This window comes from Pteropus medius, unplaced genomic scaffold (genome assembly GCF_902729225.1).
Source record: "Pteropus medius unplaced genomic scaffold, Ma_sr-lr_union100, whole genome shotgun sequence".
Taxonomy (NCBI): domain Eukaryota; kingdom Metazoa; phylum Chordata; class Mammalia; order Chiroptera; family Pteropodidae; genus Pteropus; species Pteropus medius.
The window spans coordinates 25,223,049-25,241,283 of NW_024344378.1; the positions used below are offsets into that span (position 1 = coordinate 25,223,049).

General features: G+C 33.8%; 1 protein-coding gene across 1 annotated transcript in view; it reads right to left on the reverse strand.

The window, feature by feature from the left end:
• Nucleotides 1–1,679: 1,679 nt before the first annotated feature.
• Nucleotides 1,680–18,235, reverse strand: part of PDE6C (phosphodiesterase 6C) — a 41,654-nt gene continuing 25,098 nt past the window's right edge. Inside the window, exons 16-22 of the mRNA XM_039871708.1 lie at nucleotides 9,563–9,663; nucleotides 7,752–7,859; nucleotides 7,596–7,659; nucleotides 5,231–5,305; nucleotides 5,032–5,115; nucleotides 4,508–4,664; nucleotides 1,680–2,012 (exon numbers count right to left, since the gene is read on the reverse strand). Of these exons, the coding sequence (XP_039727642.1) occupies nucleotides 1,954–2,012; nucleotides 4,508–4,664; nucleotides 5,032–5,115; nucleotides 5,231–5,305; nucleotides 7,596–7,659; nucleotides 7,752–7,859; nucleotides 9,563–9,663 (648 nt within the window). The 3' untranslated portion in view covers nucleotides 1,680–1,953. The remainder of the gene's footprint in view (nucleotides 2,013–4,507; nucleotides 4,665–5,031; nucleotides 5,116–5,230; nucleotides 5,306–7,595; nucleotides 7,660–7,751; nucleotides 7,860–9,562; nucleotides 9,664–18,235) is intronic.

Consider the following 18,235-nt stretch of genomic DNA (forward strand, 5'->3'; position numbering starts at 1 on the left):
AAAAATTACATAAAGGTAAAGGAACAGATTTTTTTATGCAGTTTCTAAAATAATCCTAGAAGTAGAGTTTCGGAATTATTTTAAATAATAGAAATAAGGTATACAAATACTTCTTACCCAAGATGATGACTTAAATAGGCAACACTCATTGGGTGTATATATTGAGTGAGTTTTTTTCTCCCTAAAAATATTTTATTATAGACATTCTTCATTCATACCTGTTTGATATGTGCAATCTATTCAAAATACTTTTCTCGTTTACCAAGGACCTACCTATATCAGGCATTCTCTAGGTGCCAAGAGAGAGCTATGAACAAAACAGACAAAACAGACAAAATCTTTCATGTTATGGACCTTATATTCTAAAGTGAGAGCAGCAATCAGGATTCTAAGTACTTAACTTGTAGAAATATAACAAATGGTGACATTTCTTTGCTGCTTAAAATTAATACCTCCTGTATAACAAAACATTTGAGGTTCATAGGTCATCATTCAATTCATTGTAATTTAGATATCTTTTGACAAAAAAAAACCATGGTGTAATTTTTGTTACTTGGTCTGTTTCCTAATTTGGTCTGTGTTTATAGATAAGTAAATGACGAAATCTTAAATTTTTCTGATGTCCAGACACACACCATGTAGTAGAAGTATTCTGTTGTCTTTATTTTTTCTTGACAAGTCAACATATAGAATGCCTAGTAGAGCATTCTAGTAACTATTTTTTTTTAAAGTAACTTCTGTCGAAGTCCTTTGAAATGGTTTTTGATAGTGAAGTTCTTACATACTCAAGTCACACGCTGCTTAACAATGTATGATGTTAGCTGATTTAACTTGCATTGGGATTATCCAGATAATGTCTTATAAAGTGATAATTCTTTCACTAAGAAGAATAGTTCTGAATATTAAAAATTTCTTAGTTACACATCAAATAATTGATTTCAGACTTATGGAGAGGGGTGGGCATAGGATAAAGACATGCTTTATAAGCTAAAAGCGGTGTGGTCTTTACCATTCCATTATCAAGGATAAAAAGTAAAGGAAAGGGATGATACGCATTTCAGATGGAATAACATTTGACATCCTTTTTCTTTGTTTTCTATATAGCATTTACATATTATACATTCTATACTGTATTTACTCTTAAGACATGTTGATTTTTAGTTCAGGAAGGGACTTGAAGTATAAATCACAATTAATGTTAATGAACTGAATTGTGTCACACGTTGAAGTTCAGTAGACATATGTTGAAATTCAAATCCCCAGTACCTCCGAATGTGACTGTATTTAGAGATAGGGCATGGAAGGAGGTAAGTTAGGTAAAATAAGGTCATTTGAGTGGGCCCTAATTCAATATATGTCCTTATGAGAAGAGATTAGGACACAGACACACAGAGGGAAGACCATGTAAAGACACAGGGAGAAGACTGTCATCTACAAACCAAGGAGAGAGGCCTCACAAGAAACCAGCCCTGCCAAAATCTTGATCTTGGACTTCCAGCCTCCAGAAAGTAAGAAAATAAATTTCTGTTGTTTAAGCCACCCGATCTGTGGTATTTTGTTATGGTAGCCCTAGCAAATGAATCTAATTAATAAGAACTTGAGTATATGTGCTGCCAAAGTAAGCACAATAAGAACTTTAAAAAAAAGAATTGGTGATCAGTTTCAGGATTATATATTTTTAATTTAAAACGAATTGGCACCAAAAAAAAAAAAAAAATTACCCATTTTCACCTTAGTTTGCACTTTCGTTGAACTTTATTTTACCCTTGGGGTTTTCAGGTTAGAAATATATTTTTTCTTGATAGTCACAAGAGAGATGTGCCACAACTGAAGCTCCTTTTACTCTGCTGGTTGATGGTTTGCTGAATAAAATTTGCTGCAGTTTTAAAAAATATTTTCTGTTTTTCTTCAAAAGTGCAAACAATATTTGACATTTATGCCAACTGGATTACATTACAACATTAGACATGTTTTGGACTTTTTGTCATCACCATCTCCTGAATCTTCTGTAGCTAGTAAAAAGGAAAAACATGGTATTGGATATCAGTGGATATATAGTATTTTTATTCAAACATATTAGCATCAACTTTATAGCCTAATAGTTTTAACTTACAGCAGATATTAAAGATTTGACCATTTAAAAACTTGAATTCATGCTCAGAACCATTCCATCTAAAAAATAGAATCTAATAAATGATTAGCCAGTTACAGCATCTGTTTCTCAAAGAGAACCAGTGTACTACACAATCTGGGAATCTGAGTTGTTGCTTTGTGCCAGGCACAAAGCTTGTTGCCTGGAGATGTGATGTTCCTAGTTCACAGAGACTTCTCAGTGTAGTAGGAAAAAATTTCAGTAGTAATTTTTTATGCACATATAGAAGATCCATGTCCAATACAGTGGATACTAAAAAAATGTCAGGAGCCACTTAAAGGACCTGATATTCTGTTTATAAAATTGAGATAAAGATAAAATTTAATTGTGTTAAGAAATAACCTGCTTTCACTTGCTCAGTAAAATTCCACTTTTGTCATCTTTTTGAAGTGCAAATTAGATTTTATCTCTCTCCTATTTAAATCCCTTTAATGACTTTCCATTACTCTTCTGGAGGACAAATCCTTAGCAAGGCATTCAAGGCAACACACTATCTGGCAGAGCTGCCTACATTACCAGCTTCATCTGGTACTTTGCCTTCTCTCTCTCTAGACTTCAGCTACACCACTCTAAGTTCTTCAGTTGCACCAAGCTTATTACCTCTTCAAGTCCTTTGTACATATTCTGTTCCTTCCCAACCCCTACTCTTTGCTTAGCCAAAGACTACTGTGTGTAGTGTTTAGAATAATCATCCTTCTTCAGGAAAGCCTTCCCCTCTGCCCCACGTGTACACCTCATGTCACCTCTCTATTATATAGTTAGATAACCAATTATTCATTTATGGTTTAATATACAGCTCCCTCCCAGATGGTAAGATCTGTGAAGTAAGAACCCCATGATCCCTAGGACCTAACACAGAAGGCCTTGTACCAAATAGACACCTGATAAGTATGTAAGTGAATGGATTTCAAGGAGTCAGAAACTTCTATTTTTATTCTGTTAAAAGACAACCTTAACCTTTTAAGTAAAATACTTTCTTCCTCTATGAAGTCTGTATGAACATAATAGAACCTTCTAAAAGAAATGTATCTTCCATTTTATAAGGCCTTTCCAGATAGAGATGATTTCTTTGTCAAACTATAAGAATTTCCTACAAAACCTTTTTTTTGAGTGCTGAACTCTCAAGACAAAATATGAAGCTATCACATTAGCATTCCACTTTAAAGATGACATTTTGAGACATCTGTTGAACTAGTGGTTGATCTGAGCATCTTAACAGAGGCTTTCCGAAGATGTTAATCCATTTCCCATTTGCCCCAAGAATACTTGCCAGCAGCGTGCTTGCAACTGCAGTGTTTACCCCCAGATAACTCACGGATTATAGTCCTAACCGTACCCCCAAAGTTTGCCACAAAATATTTCGCGTTTGTTATTTCGTTTGTCTCTAGTATATTGATAGTCTTTGGAAACAAATAACATCATTCTATTTATAGCATTCTGGTTTTAGTAGTGGTATTTCTATTTACAAAATACAGTAATTCTTGGTCGCTGAAAATGTCAAATCCTAGAAAACGTAGCATTCCTACTTGCGATGTTAACATCGTTCTCAAACAGTTAGCCAAAGATTTGTTTGGTGAATCCAATTTATGTACACATTTCTGTTACATTAGGCTGAGAGACAAGTTCCATTTAGAAATAACTCCAAGAACAGTTTTTATATTTTATTTTCACACTGAGAACCAGTCAGATTTGCTTCAGCCTCAAAGAGCGTGTTTATATGAAATTAATGCTGGCAGCGAGCTGCATTTTTTTTTTCTAAACGGCAAATGGGTTAAACCTAATAGTGACTTTAGGAGTAAAAATTTCATCAGGAAAAACGATTGTATGGAGATATTTGAGGCACAGGCAGCATTAGTGTACCCATCAAGTCACCTCATTCCTTATTTTACATGTAGGGCTTCCTTAAATTTTCTAGGAGATGTATAAAATTTTGTCATTATATAGAAAGGAGTATTAAGCTCAGGTTAAGCAAGTCGCTCAAAGTCTCACAGTTAATGCATGTGTTGGAACTAAAATCGCTTTCTCACCTAACCTAGATCTCACCAATTCTATGGCTTTCATATTTCTAAAACTTCACTACTCTGCAGAGATACCTCAGGAGCTACCTTCTGGAGTGAATGAAGAAGCCAAGCCCCAACCCCTGCTTTAGCCGGACCAGTCAATTCCATCTGGAATTATACATAAGATCTTGTTTTGGGGGGAAAATACCTGAAAACCACTAAGAAGCTTCTTAAAATAACCCAGTGTGTATAGCAAGTCCCCTGTTAGCATTTACTTTTTGTGCTTTTGTTGTGTGAGGTTAAGCTCTGCCTGACTTCTGGCTACTTACAAGAAGCAAAACAAATTCCATCTAACCTTTTTCAATTGTGTTTCCTTCTTCCTGCTTTTTCACCTCCTCTTCGATTACCTTCATCTTTGCATCATATTCATCAGCTAGGGATTTCCATTCGATTCTGTTATTCTGAAGACCATTCAGCATTGGTGTGACTTCTTTGTGAAATCGTGAGAACTCCTACAGAGAATTTTAGGTCAAAAACTACTTAAATGGTTGATATTCAGTACTTTTATATGCAGGAAGCTGTAAGGAATTGTTGCAGCACTCACAGCTGCAAGAATGAGCTAATTCAGTGCCTTGGAAATGAGGAAAGACAAGTGCTGTCTTCCTTGCCTGCTTAAATCAGTCTGTTCAATTTGCTCATGTCCGAGTTGTCTCTCCTTTTATTCCAGCCCTGAATGAGAGATTAAGATAATACTTTGGAGAAATAGGGACACCCCTCATGGCTTTCCATGTAAGTGCCTTTTTTATTTTGGTTACAGTTTGAAAGAAAAATTCTCATCTAGATGATTATATATTTTTCTCAAATAATTTGTTTACTTACCTTATATACAAAAGTACAAACAAAATCAATAAATCCAACTTGAAGTTTAGGTAGTTCATCTTTTTTGTTTCTGTCCATCATAGGCTGGAAAGAGAAATAAATCCTTTAAAGATATTTTTCTAAGGCTCAGTGAACAAAATAGACTGATTCGTATCGATAATTTTTAATAACTAGTGCATTTTTATGTCAAGGTCTTTACAATAGGTTGTTGCTGCAACACTGTTCTCTCCAAATCTCCTTGTTCCCAAAATTCACTTGCAACCAGAAGTGCTACCTGCAAATAAGAAAGACTTGGTTCATGAAAGCAACCTATTAATAGAGAATACACATTTTATTAATATGAGTGACATTTAAGAATAGGGTTTATAGTTAACATTTGTGGTATTGTCATACCATATGCTCTTTGGTTTTAAAAAGATGTCATTTACAGATTCTGTTGAAATGGGAAAGGGAGATTTCTCTTCCTACTTCAGTGTTCCAGACTCATTCCGGGAGTGCCTCCCTCCTATTTGCTATTGCCTCCACCTCTCAACAATAAAAAGGGGAGATGGGAACATGTTTAATTCTATTACATTATGCTTCAAGCTCTAAAGCTTCCCAAGTCCTCCTCTTGTCCTGCTTATTTATTAGCATCTAACATAAATCTGCACATGTGCATGTACACTCACACACACTCACACATATGCACACAGAGACTGGAACACGGCTTTACTTGATTACACTGTGCAGATATTTGAGGGTGAACTTATGTAGTTTTAAAAAAACACAATATCAAGTTTATTGAACACCTACTAGCTGACTTACATAGGCATGAGCCAGGCTTGCCAAGAAGAATAAGATATGATATTTTTGGCTGACCTCTCTTTGCAGCCGGCCCTCCCTTTTAAGAATATACTTTCGCTTTCAATAAAACTAGCTTGCTTACAAAAAAAAAAGATGTGCCCCTTTTCTTTAAGATGCTCTTAGTCTAGTGAAGACAGTCATATCAGCAGTGTGGTAAGCGTTATAGCAGTGATAGTATGAAGTGCTATGGATCAAGGAGAAGGGAGTAAAGATAAGTTTCATAGAAGAGGGAGGCTGCCTTTATGTTGTTATTGAGGATGAATAGTAGTTTGCCAGGTAAAGTGGGGAAGACTGTATGCAGATAAAATTGAATGTCCAGAGCTCATGTGAGTAGGAGCTTAGAGTGTGAGGCAGTGACATGGGAGAGAGTGATGAGAAATGAACCGGGGAGTATAAGTTAAGGACAGATAGTGACTGGCCATGTAAGCTTTGCTGGGAAGGTTGAACTAGATTCTCTAGGCCACTGGTTCTTACCCCTTGAGCCCTAGGATTCCTGCACTAGCAGCCTGAGAAGGTGGAGGCTAAGAGAGATTTAAGCTAAAGTAATGTTACTTTTTTTCTTTTATAAAGCAATCTGTGTATAACTTTTTGTGGGGAGATAATGGACTTGACTTATTTTAAAAAAGCTTGAAAACCTCCAGCAACCGTGAGTTCAGAAGGTGTTTAAGCAGTAGAATGGCTGAGCAGAGCTCTGTTTATAAACAGTCCCAACAGCAGCGCAGAAGAAGGTTAGGGAGTTGATGATGAGAAAGGATCACTTGGGAGGCTGAGTTGAATGGAGGTTGTAGCAAGGCTGATAGGCAGGAATGATTTTGAAACAGGGAGGATGGACTCAAGCAAGACTCTACGTTTCTGGCTTGAGTGATTGTATGGATGAAGAATAGAGGAGGAAACACAGGCATGTCAGGGTGGAAGGAGCACAAGTATTTGGTTTTGGACTTGATGGTTCTAATTATTCTATCTTTACAAACACAATCCACAGTTATAATTGAACCCAGTGAATTGTGGCCTCTCTTCTGCTTAGAGTTTTTCCTAGTAGTTACTGAGAGAAAAAGAAGCTTCTTTCATCCAATTAACTAGTAAGAAATCCAGTGGTAAACTAGCGGCTCCCTACTCTCACTACTCAAGGTTGGTGAGAACTTCTGTGGAAGGCACTGATAAACATGAACTCACAGTGCCTTCTAATAATTGATAGCACATCGACGAAAAGATTATAGGAGCCACTCTTGATAGAGGAAAGCACTGATGATTCATCTTTGTCTCTTGTGCCTCCATTGAAAAAAAAAATCAGACAAGCCTTGAATAATTGTATATAAACTCTTTACAGCCTATTCAGTAATAAGGAATTCTTTCAAGAAAGCATTTTCTTTCCAGTATTTCCACTATTTGTCTTGTTCTGGGCCTGATGAAAAAAACCTATTGTCTTACTGACATGTGTGAGCTCTTGAAAGCTATTTGCCATTCTTTATTAACAGAAACCCACCAGGGAACATTTTACTTTTGTCTTAACTTCTCGAGTTCTTCTTTTCTTCTTTTTAAATTATAAACTAATTGTTTGAGAGGACAAGTTTAGGATAATGAAAGATAATTGCTTATAAAATTATAGACATATAATTGATAGCTATAATAAAATTCCGAGGTTGCCAGATATCTTCATGCTCACTTTTACATGGGACCTATACAATGCCTGTGAGTGTGATAGAAAATATAACTGTACTTGCCTGACTTTGTACCTCCCAAGGCTTGGTTATAGCTGACAGATCACATGCAGTCATCATCATTGCCCTTTGGAAGAAAATAAAAATTGTTAAAATAGAAAGAAATACAAAATAAGTTATTTTTTTTTACAAAACAGGAATAAAATTCTAACTACTCACATGATAATCTCTTTTTTGGTCGGATCAATGGTTACATATTTGATGGCCTCTTCTTCAGTTTCCATTTTTTCACAGGCATCAACAATTTTTTGAAACATGGTTCTCTTCCTAAAAAAGATACAGCTATGCAATAGTTTTAGCATATAAGACCAGAAATAAAAAGGTATCTTTAATATGTGTTTTCGATTTCACGTTCCCACTTTGCATCATATGTTTGCATAATGTATTTAAGAGACCAGGGGATAGGAGAACAGGGAATGGTCATGTAATCTTAGCGTAGCAAGAGTTTCAGACAGAAAAAGCATAAGACATAAAGGGAAAAAACCTGATATGTTTGAAGACATTACAGCTAAAAGTTACATGTGAAAGAAGAGATCATAACATAAAGGCCACAAGCTGTGATGAGATATTATAAAGCATAAAACCAATAAAAAAAATTGGGACCCAAAATACATGAAAAGATTTCCAAGCCCACTGATAAACAAGAAAACACAAATTTGAACAATAAGATAACATCTCACACTCAGCTTAACAAAATAAATAAGTAGATTTAAATGTGTCCAAATCAGGAGCAGTCCAGATAGGGGATAACAAGAGCTCTTGTATACCACTGGTGGGAGTTTAAATTGCCACAATGACCCAGGGGTGTAGTTTTCAATGTGGTGTAAAATTGAAAATATGCAAACCCTACAGCAATCCCATTTCTAGATATGTACTTTAGAGAAACTCTTATATATATAAAAGGATAATCTAATATAGGCAGTGATGAAAAATTAGAAATAATATAAATAGAAGAACAGCTAAATTAATTATGTATATTCATGTAGTTGCATATACACTTAAAATGAAGGAACTGGATCTCCAATTACCACCAAGGTAAATCTTTTAAAAAAAAATGTGAAAAAAGTGAGTTGCAGAGAGGCATGTAAAGTATGATACCATTTATGGAAAATTTTAAGATACACTTCAAAATGCCATATTAAAACATGTATGGAAAGGACAAATACACATCAACATCAAGATGGTGATATCTGTGAGGAAGAGGGGAGGGGTTTTTATGGTGGAGTCGGGGTGGGAGGCCTCACTTTCATCATTTTTTTCTCCTTAAAAAATAAGAGAGACCTAAGACAGTTGTGGCAAAATCTTAACATTTGTTGAATTTGGGTTATGGATATGTGGGTATCATTTATATTATTCTAAGTATCTGCCTCATGTTTGAACTACTTAATAATTAAATTTTTAATTAAGAAGGATCAGTCATCCAAGTCATTAAATATTTTGATCTTATAACTGGTTCTCTTTGTTCTAATTCATTTTCACCAAGCAATTTTATGGTTCCCTGATAAGAAAATACACAGAAGCTTGGCATGTCTAGTCTCCTTGGTAACTATTATTATAAATAGGCTGGCACGCTGCTCAGAATTCTGTGAGTCTGATTAATATGTATCAGTATCATCAAGATCCTTGTCTCCCTCTGACAGGATCAAATGTCGGACTCCAGCCCATGGTGAATCCACCAGGACACAACTCTACCTTGTAAAGTTTTGTGGGATCACTCTTCCGACAATGCATCAATTTTGCTGAATATTCTTCAATTCGAACTTCTTCAGATAACAAATTACTTAGTATTAGGGGCTTACATTTTTAAAATATATTTCTAGATGTCTAGTGTATTCACGGTCAGTCATCTTGAAGGTATTCTATTGATAATCCAAAAGGAAAATGAATAAATATGTATGTGAATAATTGCCTTTCAACTTCAATGCAATGGATCATTTATGGAAGGCAGTATAAGGAAGTTCTGTACTTACTTGAAATATAAAGCCAGGTCAGTTGCTATTATTGCAACTTCAAACAAATGAATAACTGTTTCAAACTGGCGTTTATTTAGGTTCTGGAAGATGTTTAAACTCTGTAAGACGAAAATTCATAATAAAGTGCAATCGTTAATTTGCCTTTGATTCAACAAACAAACCAAACTATGCTTAACACAAATTAAGATTATTCTCTTATTGAAAGAAGAAATACTAGTTCTTTCGCTGTTTTGCTTTCAATTTTTATCTCTTGAATTAAGAAACCTCTCTACTTTCAATAATAATTTAATTTAAGCTATAGGAATAGATATTATTAGCAAATGTTTATGTAATCAATGTATGAGATTTGGGAATAAATAAGTGTTTTCTTCTGGGACCATTTAAAAATGATAATATATTAAAGAATTGTTTGTATTAATTGAAGAGCTTTAACAAAGAAGGTCTGGTAGATATCCAATTGTTAGACATGTTGAATCATCTACCAGGTAATTTCAGAGTGATCATAGAAACTATTGGAAAATTTAAAAACTGCAAATTACACTAGTAGTCGTGTATGTAGGAAAAATAATGAAATCCTCCCAAGTTGTTCTTAAAATCTTTTTTTGCAGTTATATTTGAAGAAGACTTAACTAATAACCTCTTCACATGTGGCTCTTATTCATTACTTAGTGTTCTAAAAAACCAGAGTATAAAACAAGTTGGTCTAAATAAACCATTTAAGGCATAGAGGCCAAAGGATGGATGTATAGTGGTTTTGCCAAATGAAGTTGACAGTTATGAAATACAGAAAAATTCCACTAGAAAAAAAGAAGAAATATGCTATTAACTTATGTAGAGTTAGGGGTAGCATAATGTAGAAAAGAATACTGAACTAAGCACCAAATAATAATAGCAAACACATGATACTTACGACTTACCAGGCACTGTTCTAAGTGCTTTATAAATATTCTTAATCTCACAACAAACCACAACACAGTTAAATTACTTGCTCAAAGTTAAACAGTGAGTACATGGCAGCACTGGTATCTAAACCAATGCAGCATGGCACTACACTGCCTTTCAACAATGACTCCAGGTTCAGTTCCCAGATTCACCACTTGGTAGTTGTATAATCCTGGACATGTCACTTAACATCTGTATTTGCTCTCACGAATGGGGATAATAACAGCTACCCTGCCTAACTGTCTAGCACTTAGTCTATGGTTAATAAATATTTGTGGAATGTTGACTCATATGAGATGATAACAAATGCATTTTAAAACTATAAATTGCTACAATGGCTGTATCATTGTTTTATATAAAGTTTTGAGGCTAGCTCCAAGTTAAAATAGAATTGCAAACCCAGGACCAAATATGGCTCTCTGTCATTCCAGGAGATCAAAATATTAGAAAGCAAGACAGAGACAAGAACTCAAGTTTTAGGTACATACTATACTATTTATTATATAAACCTTCACTTAAGTCATATTTTTATAACAACTTACAGGACAAGAAAAAGGGTATTTTACATAGCAGACATAAGTCATGGAAAAGGAAGCTGTGATATTTTTTGTTAAAATAATGAGTTCATAATAGCAACTATAGTTAGTCTTTTTAAATTGATAGAATAAAGAAATGGCTGTTGAACACTCCAAAGTACAGTAAATCGAAATAAAGTTTGTCTAGACCAAAATCAACTTCTTGAGACAGTTCACAGCAGCCTCTTGGACACATCAGTCCATAATCTCTGAACCAAATCTTCTGGATATAGGCTATTTTCAAACTGGTCTGGATTAGCCAGGATGAAAAAAACAGTAAGTGGGCATTTGTAATTTTAATCCCACTTAACCTGTCCCTTATTTTATTACCATGGTGGCCTTCCTTTGGACTGGTGGTGACTCAATGGCATGTTTATTTCAGTGAGTCACTGTCTTTATTTGTCGATGTACATTTTTATCTTCTGAAAGTAATGTATATTATGTGATTCTGACATATACTTTGCAGATCCAATGACATTTAAAGTCATCCTTGATTGCTGTACTAGGAGGGAAAATGAGGGGCATGCCTTAAGTCTGTAGACAAATTAATGTCAACATATGAATCATTTTAATACTTATCGTATACTGAAAATTTGCTAAGAGAGTGGATCTCAGGAGTTCTCACCACATACACACAAAAAGGTAAATGTATAAAGAGATGGATACGTTAATTAGCTGGACTAGTAATCATTTTACTATGTATATCAAAACATCATTTTGTACACCTTAAATATATGTAATTTTAAAAAATAAAATTAAACAAAAAGTTATATAAAAAAGAGCAAAATAAAATCATTATAGAATGGAGGTGGGTGAGAAGCAAAACAGGCTATTGAATTTAAATAAATAACCCCATAGAATAGAACTTCCTTTCTCTAACTTCTTAACCAAGTGTCAGATTGTACAGAGTACATAATCTTTAACCATTGACCAAATAAATCAATATTTATTTTTTATGCACCAATTATTTTAATGTATGTTTCTTATATTTGTGAACCTGGATACCTGTTGCTATTAGCTAAGTATACATATGTGTGAGAGAAAAAGTTACATATAAAGAGAAATATAAAAATAAATATGACTAACCCTGTTGTACTCCATTTAAGTCAAAATTTAAATTTTGATTTAAATTTTAAATCAAAATTTAAAAAAAACAGCTGTATTAAAGCTGATAGATTGTCAAAAGTTCTTTTACTTTACAAAGTAATCAATATTGGATTTTTTAAAATGACATACTTTTAAAAGTGGTATAATTAAGGAAAAAGGGTATACATTCAACTTTTCAGTACTACCTTTTTATACATAGCACAATACACCTGAATTTCACTCTCAGCTTTTTTTCTCACTCATTTTCACTTTGATCTAAAAACATGTACAAGTCTATTAATTGAAAAACCCTTTCTTAATTCTGTATTTTTTTATCCCCTTCCTTTTACAGCTAACGTTCTTAAAGGAAGAGTTTCTAAGTGGTTTCTTTTAAAGCTATGGATATAGGTTTATATAAAAGATACTGCTTCCGTTTTTTTGTTTGTTTGTTTGTTTTACCTATTGCACAGTTTTTAATTAGAATTTAAGCCAGTAGGGGCCACTGTACATCTTTTAATATGGTGAGGTGGAGCAGGCACCTCACCATATTATTATTATTTTAAAATTTTTAAATTTTTTAATTTTTTATTATGGTGACATTATTAACGAAATCCAGTAAGATTCCAGTGTACAATTCAACTGTAAGTCATATATATTTTGCATTGTATATTTACCATTCATAAACTGCTTCTGTTTTTATGTTAGATGCTGGAAAGCTCTTGACCAAATCGTAGCCCATGTCTAATAAATGTTTATACCTCATTGTGTACATTTTGGGCCTTTACATACATTAAAAAATTTTTTTCCATTAGCCTTTATTTTCTTTTTCTTTTCTTAAATGTATTTTGTGAAGCTCCATTAAACATTTTGGGGAAAATTCAGGAGTAAACACATATACACACATGCAAGTGCTTTTTAAATAATGGAAAACAAAGCCAGTGATCCTTTAATTAGAGCAAAGGGTCTCAGTATATGGACAGCACACAGAAGTAAGGATATCCCTCAAAGACCTAGTTTGACACTACAGAACAGCAGGAGAGAAGTTGATGCAAAAGCTATGCTGGTATACATTTGTATTGACTCCAACTACTTAGTCTCCTAGAACAAAAAGTTAGCCATAAGTAACAAGAGTGAAGGGAGAAGGCAGACATCAGTGGCTACATCATAACACAGAGAGCCTATAACTTGTGGACTTTGTTCAAGATGAGCCTCAGCCAAAATCAAAGAAGTGTGTTCCCCAGACAAAGGAAATAGAATTGATGAGACAGTGTTTGAGACAATAAATCAGGAACTGAAGATTTCCTCAGCTCATCCCTGCCCTTCCTCCAACAGAATTCTTCAACAGATAGCTGGTTCCACTAAGGGATGAGTAATTTTCAAAAGGAAACAGCATAAAACCTCTCCATAAAGACCACAAGAATGAAAAAGAATCTATAGACTCAATGCAACTCCAACCAAAATGCCAACAGGTTTGTGTACGTCTGTGCTTTTGTAAATTGACGAACTGCTTTTAAAATTCATATGGAAGTGCAAAGGGTTAATAAAAGCCAAGGCAGTCTTGAAGGAGAACAAAGCTGGAGAATTTAGACTTTAAGAAATCAAAACTTACTATAAAGTTATAGTAAATAAGATAACATGGTATTGACGAAGGAGAAACAAACTGGCCAGTGGAATAGAACAGAGAGTGCAGAAACAGTCACACCTATGCAATTATCTGATTTGTGACAAAAGTGTCACTTAAGTGTAGTGGGAAAAGGGTGACCTTTTCAGTAAATGGTGCTGGGTCAACTGGATTTCCACATGGAAAGAAAAATGTATCTTAATCTTTACCTCACATCATTTATATTAATTTGTAAAAGGACTGTAGATATAAATGAGAAAAGTAGAATAATACCACTTTTAGAGAAAAATATTTCCATGGTCTTGAGTAGGCAAAAATTCTTTTAAGAGGGTAAAAAAGAACCAATCTTAAAAAAATGATCAAATTGGACTATATTAAAATTAAGACTGGTCATTGAAATCCACCATTGAGAGAGTAAAAAGGCAATTCACAGAGAGGCAGAAGATATTTGCAATACACATATCCAACAAAAGACATGTAAACCAGAATATATAAAGAATTCCTATCAATCAAATTGAAAGCAAAGTTGAGCAACTCCAAAATGAGCATTTCAAAAGGCCAATAAACATGAAAATGTAGTTCATATGTATAAAACAATGTTATTTAATTTGATATAAATTAAATTCAATGCAATATCACTGCATCCCCATCGGAATGACTAAAATGAGAAAGATGGAAAGTACCAAGTATTGGAGAGATGTAGAACAACTAGAATGAACTGTCAATAGGAATGTACATGAGTCGAACCATTTGGGAAAACTGTCAGTATCTGCTAAAGCTGAACATCTGCACACCCTATGGTCAAACGATTCCATTCCTGGGCATATACCAAACAATGTGCACATATGTTCTCGAAAAGACATGTACTAGATAGTCATAGAAGCACTCTACATAGTAGTTCTAAATCAGAAGTAATGTAAGTAGTTTTCAATAGATGACTGAATAAATAAGTGTAGTTTGTTCACACACACACACACACACACACACACACACACACACCAGACTTCAAGAAAAAACAAGAAAGGAAGACAAATAAAAAGCAGATGAAAAATATATCAAAGAAAATAACTTATGAAACGTGAAAAATTTACACCAATAATTCTTAGTCTCAAAAACACAAGAATTTAAGAGGATATTGTACGACAACAGTAAAATAAAAAATGAACTAGCAAAGCTCAGTAGTAGAATGAGAAAAATGGGACTGAAAAAAGAAGTATTATAGTTGATTAAATCCACATTAAACACTATCCAATTGAGTAAACAACTGAAACGGAAGCATACGACACAGCACGTATGATTGAGGAAATTAAAACACAAAGGAAAAGAATAAATATATAAAAATGGCTATAAATATAATAGATATGAATGGCAAAGGAGACTTGACATATAAATAATTGGTGTTCCCAGTGTATTAGAAGAATGTTCAAAGACACAATGAAAAAAAACTTCCCTGAAATTAAAAAAAATCTGTAGATGATATATATAACACATAGTTAAGAAAAAACCCAATGCAGAATGAAAAACATCAAGACATTCATGTAAAGTTACTAGAATAAAGAGTCATTGAGGATCTATGCAGAAAAAGCAATTCACATACTAGGGAGAAAATCAGACTGGCTATATATACCTTTTCAAGGCAATGCTTTAATGCCAAAAGTCATTGGAGCAAGGCCCTCTACTTTCTAAGAAAAAGAAAGTGTGACCCAAGACCTTTACATATTGCCAAACTGACCTTCAAAAACAAATGTAACAAGCAATAGTCTTAAGCATGTACTTAGATTAGCATCTCTTAGACAGATGACAAAAATCTAACCAATCAAGATGTGAGTCAAAGTATAATAAACGAGAGTGGAGGAGCCATGGTAAGACAACTGATGTTAAGTACTGGGCCCAGTGAAAAGTAGAATTAGTAATGAACGGTTATGGAAATTATAGAGCAAGATGTGAATTTTAGATATACTGATAGTGGTAAAATAAATACTAATGATAATGAATACCTTACAAACAGAGGTGGAGACGTGGGAAGAAGTAAAAGTACACAGTTTCTTGATACATAACAGGAAGTTAACAGCTAGTGTAAAGTTAACACATATAGTTTAAAATATCAAACATCTAAATGCTATAGTTTTCATAATTTCCCATAGTTTTTCGTAATTTCCCATAGTCATTTGTTATTCATTTTAGAGGGCTCTTTAAGAACTAATAGCTCTTGCAATAAAGACAGTTATCTGATGCAATTCCTTCAATTTCCAAAATGTTTCTGTTAAATTCAAGTGAAATTATATACATTTTATTTAAGACAAATGGAATGCTACTCAGTGACAGAAAGAAATGAATCCCTGATATATGCAACAACGTGGACAAATTATCAAAATTATTATAATGCATGAAAGAAGCTAGCACAAGAGTACTTATTGTATGATTACACTTATATAAATGCTAAAAAATTCAAACTAATCTATAGTGACTAACAGCACTTCAATGGTTGCTTAGGGCTGAGAGTGGAGACAGGCATGGACCACAAAAGGGCATAAGCAACCATTGTGACAGAGATGTTCTGTATCTTGATTGTGGTGGGGTTTCCCAGGTGTATAAAATTGCAAAAACTTACAAAATTGTACACATTAAAGGGGTACAGTTTATTGTACACATATTATACTACAACAAAGCTGATAAAAAAAACATAATTCTGACTTTAAAAAATAGCTTGGATAATATATTCCCATTTTTCTAAAATTGTTTCTCTCTATCCTGCCTGTATATATATTCATAGGGTGGCTGCAATGAAGTTCATCAAATGTTAATGTGATACCCATTTCTAAGCAATAAGATTTGCAGTGATTTTTTTATATTTGTCTTTGAAATTTTTCCTATTGCTTGAATTCTTATAGTGGGTATGTGTGATTTTTACAATTTTTAAATCAATTAAAAATATGTAAGTATGTAATATTTCATTTATTTTCTTGAGAATTGTGCTGAAAACACAATGTACTGACAGGTGCAGCAGAACAAGAGAGGAGGCCTACCCCCTGCCCCACTCCAGCTGGGCCCCACTTGCTCACAAAAAGAGTCTATTTTTGTTCTCCCCATACTATTAAAGTGGCAATAAAAACATAAATTCTGTGTAGCACATCGAAATAGGTAGAAGTGGCTTTAATTCCTTCTGATGAAGGTTCCCAGCTGAGGTGGCCACGGAAGGTACAGGCAGTTCTAGTGTTTGAGGTGGTACGTGCAATACCCGTTAAGAGAAGATTGCCAACATATTCATAGCTCGCTGGTGACCATACACAAAATATTTAATTTCTTTTTCATGCCTTTTTTGGTATAAGATGAAATTGGTACGAAAAGCACAAATAGAATTATCATACACTTTATAAGGAAGTGTTTTGAAGAATAAAGGGGTTCTGTTGTTTATGCTGAACAATTTATTTCATCATTTCTACAATACATTATAATATTAAAATGTATACTCTCACAAATTTGACTAACAAGTTTTCTTCCAGTTGTTCACTCAGGTTAAAGAGTGGATTTACATCTGATTAGAATACAGGTGGTTCTAATCCTCAAAGCAGTGAATCCCACTCTACTGGAACATAAGGACACATTAGGTCAAAGCCTTATAACATGCAAAACAAAATGTCTGAGTCATGCCCACAAATTGCCAAAATTGCTGGATAAATCCTAAAGATTTCCCTTATTTAAAAAAATTAAAAGTTTTTAATGTAAATATTTCTGTATACAAAAAAGTAAAAAACAAAACAAAGCAAACAAAACAACAACAACAACAACAAAAACTGCATTGTCTCCCAAAAATATAAAAAGAACATCTGATGGCTAAAAATTTCATTTTTTTCAGCACTCAACTTCCCTGCTTTTAAAAAGCTCCGTGATTGCATTGCCTAGCGACTCTATTTACAGTCCCTAAAAGTCTGCAATTAGCAGATTGAATAGCATTGTAGACAGGTCCTTACCAAGGTGGTAAAGATTACCGAGACGCAATATTCCTTTTTAGAAAGAATAATAAGCCTTTATATAGCCACCCAAAACAGTTCAGACTGCAGAGTATATAACATATAAAAAATTAAGATGAAAATCCACAACTCTCGTTTTAAACTCTCAAATCCCAGAAGGGAAAAACATACAGAATATGAGGAGCCTTCCAGTGTTAAGCATTTAAATATTTGGCTGTAGTTTTTAAACATATTCTCCTTTAGCAAGTTTAAATAATAAAAGTTATATTTGACACAATCTGCAGGTGGCATCACATAATCAGTGGGATGTATAGAAATTCAGACTCAAAAATATAAGATTGTCACAACCTATAAAACAAAGACTCATAACAAATTGAGTAATAACAACTCTTTCTGAATTACTTTCACTTCTACTCCTTTTCGTTCTTGCAAAACAGATATTATCATCATATTTATGGCATAAATCCCACTGCAG